The 1,312-nt window shown below is 64.9% G+C and overlaps 1 protein-coding gene across 2 annotated transcripts in view; it reads right to left on the bottom strand.

Moving 5' to 3' along the window:
* PUF60 (poly(U) binding splicing factor 60) overlaps positions 1-172 on the bottom strand; it is a 33,809-nt gene extending 33,637 nt beyond the window's left edge. For both annotated transcript variants that reach the window (XM_019528279.1, XM_019528280.1), the window contains exon 1: positions 71-172. In XM_019528279.1, coding sequence (XP_019383824.1) covers positions 71-97 — 27 coding nt within the window. In that variant the 5' untranslated portion in view covers positions 98-172. The remainder of the gene's footprint in view (positions 1-70) is intronic.
* Between the last annotated feature and the right edge of the window lie 1,140 nt (positions 173-1,312).

Consider the following 1,312-nt stretch of genomic DNA (forward strand, 5'->3'; position numbering starts at 1 on the left):
CCGGACCGGGCCCGGCCGCGCCGTGGCGGGGAAGAGGGGTGGAGGAGAAGGAGGAAGTCAAGGCGCTCACCAGAGAGATAGTCGTCGTAGCCGCCATCTTGTCGCCCCGGCCTGCCGCCTGCTCGAGCTCTCGCGAGAGTTACGGCTCGGAACGAGAAGGAAAGGAAAGAAAACTCTCGCGACGGCTTCCCGTTTTCTGGCCTCGCGCACGGCTTCTCGCGAGAGCTACGGCGGAGAACAGGAACTCTCGCGAGGCCTTCCAGGCGCCTATCCTCAAGCACGGCTTCTCGCGAGAGTCGCCTCACGTTGCGCGCTCGGGGTTGATAGGGAGGGAGGGGCACTGCAAACGTCGTCGGGGGCGTGGCCTGCTTGTGCTCCGCCCCCATAGCCCCTCCTTCCCTCCCCCTGTAGGTACTGGGGTTCGAGGCCCGGTGGCAGTGGGCCTGGGCCGGGGGGCGCGCTGCATGTGTTGGGGGTGACGCTGGGGGCAGCTGCAGCCGGGCTGGGCCAGGCCCTGACGCCTGTGGCACCAACCATGCGGCCACGTGATTCCCAGCGGGGCTTGGGTCTGTGCTGGGGCCCTGCAGCACCTCTCCACGATGGTTCATGGTAGCAGGATGCTGGCAGCTGCAGTCCTGCCTTCCCGGGGCAGGTGTGGTAGCTGTCCGTGCCGGTGGGGTGATGGTCACCTCACCTCGAGCTCCGAACCGAGGAGCGAGACTCGCCTGTGCCACAAACGATAGCCATGACATGGTGCAAGGGGGCCTGGAGGTCCTGCCCGCCCTGCTCCGCTGCATGCGTTCGTTCGCTTCCCCATGCCCAAGACCGCCGCTCCACGACGACCACCCGAGACCGCAGCACCAGCACGTGCTCGCTTCCCCATGCCTGAGACCACCACTCCCAGGCGACCACCTGAGACTGCAGCAACAGCGCTCACTTGCTTCCCCGCGCCCAAGACTGCCACTGCCAGGCAACCACGCAACTGCAGCAACGGCGTTCGCTCACTTCCCCGCGCCTGAAACCGAACAGCTTTTGCTCGCTTCCCAGCACCTGAGACCACCGCTCTGAGACAACCACCCGACTGCAGCAACGGCGTTTCTCAGCACCCAAGACCACTGCTCTGAGACTACCACCCGAGACTGCAGCAACGGCGTTCATTTACTTCCCAGTGCCCGAGGCCACCGCTCTGAGACGACCACCTGAGAAGGCAACACCGGTGTTCATTCACTTCCCAGTGCCCGAGACTACTGCGCTCCTGCTCTGCTCATCTTCATGTCACTCCTGTTCCCAGATCTTCTCCTCTCCGTCAGTA

This window comes from Gavialis gangeticus, unplaced genomic scaffold (assembly GCF_001723915.1).
Source record: "Gavialis gangeticus isolate Ggan-Ray unplaced genomic scaffold, GavGan_comp1, whole genome shotgun sequence".
Classification (NCBI taxonomy): Eukaryota; Metazoa; Chordata; order Crocodylia; family Gavialidae; genus Gavialis; species Gavialis gangeticus.